Source organism: Gavialis gangeticus, unplaced genomic scaffold (assembly GCF_001723915.1).
Source record: "Gavialis gangeticus isolate Ggan-Ray unplaced genomic scaffold, GavGan_comp1, whole genome shotgun sequence".
NCBI lineage: Eukaryota > Metazoa > Chordata > Crocodylia > Gavialidae > Gavialis > Gavialis gangeticus.
In genome coordinates, this window is record NW_017729022.1 from 126,617,426 (window position 1) to 126,618,762 (window position 1,337).

General features: G+C 39.7%; 1 protein-coding gene across 1 annotated transcript in view; it reads right to left on the minus strand.

Moving 5' to 3' along the window:
• Positions 1 to 167: 167 nt before the first annotated feature.
• Positions 168 to 1,337, minus strand: part of SEC23B (Sec23 homolog B, coat complex II component) — a 26,498-nt gene continuing 25,328 nt past the window's right edge. The window contains exon 19 of the mRNA XM_019516138.1: positions 168 to 1,189. Coding sequence (XP_019371683.1) covers positions 1,100 to 1,189 — 90 coding nt within the window. The 3' untranslated portion in view covers positions 168 to 1,099. The remainder of the gene's footprint in view (positions 1,190 to 1,337) is intronic.

Here is a 1,337-nt window from a genome sequence, read left to right on the forward strand (position 1 = left end):
TCCCACAACTGCGTACCAAAACGGTACGCATTTTTGCACCCACCTTCTCTGTTGGAGAGCATTCTGTAATTCTCAGTGCTTAGAGATTCAGAATCACTAATGAAATTGCTTGGCCAATAGGAACGGAAATTCTCTCTCTTTTCAATAACTTGAAGCACAACTCTGGCTTACCTTTGAAAATTTACTGGAAGAACTAGAAGGCTGATGTAATTCCCTCTCAGAGTCAGGTTCGGTATAGCACTAAATATTAATGCTTGCCTTAACCAATTTTATTTTCCATCAGTACAGTTTCCTTTATCCAAAAGAGTTGCTAAAGGAGAATATTTTTAATACAGATTGTTACAGTTAAGTGAAAGGCTGTATTCAGATTTCTATAAGCTAACACATTCTGGAGTTGAGGTTACAATGTATGAAAAATGTAAATCAGAAAGAACACAGACAAATGGCATACAAATAAATTAACATCTAAAAGGAGTCAGTAGAAAACTCCCCTCCAGTATTTGTTTAATGAAATATACGAAAGCTGTGGCCTACAAAGAGGAAAAGGAACGTACTGTATTTTCTGACACACAACATGGCCCAAGATGTATGTACCCTGTTTTTGAAAGGCAGAATGAAGAAAAATGGATTTTTCCAGTTATATGACTGCAGAGCCCAGGGGAAGAACCCAGTCTTCAGGTGACTTACCCTTCTTTTCCTCCTTGGGCTAATGGGATCAGCTAGCAGACTATAAAATTGCCCTAAGAAAGGTCAGTTTCACTTCTCTTAGCAAGACCATAAAGACCGTCAAAAAGGAGACAATGGTTAACACCCGTGGAGTAAAAACCAATGAACCATTAAGTCAAATGAATTCCTCGGTTGCCTGAATAGTCATGCTGCTGCACTGCGGAGCAGGATTTAAAGTAGGGTGCTTCTATCCCAGGCAGAAAAACAGCTTCCCTGCTTAATATATGCACCCCTATTTTGGGGGGCTGCGTTTAGAGAAGAGCATGTGTCGTATGTGAGAAAATACAGGTAATACATTTTCCCACATCTGTTGAACTGTCAATATGATCCCATTAATTCTTTCCTTTTTGTTGTTTCCTTGTTATGATCCAGGTCATGCTGCACTTGACACTGCCAGTTTTTTCAGATGGTCCATGAATACCTGGAGACTAACATCATCCGTTAGGATTGGAGACCCCGATTCCTGCAATAATAGAAATAAATGTGTGATAAGAACAAAACTATTCGAACAGGGGTAGAACGAGGGTCATTCTGAAAGAAAATTAGGTTTCTGTGCCCAGTGCTAATCAACCATATGCATATTCCAGCCAGAGAGAGAGAGAGAGAGAGAG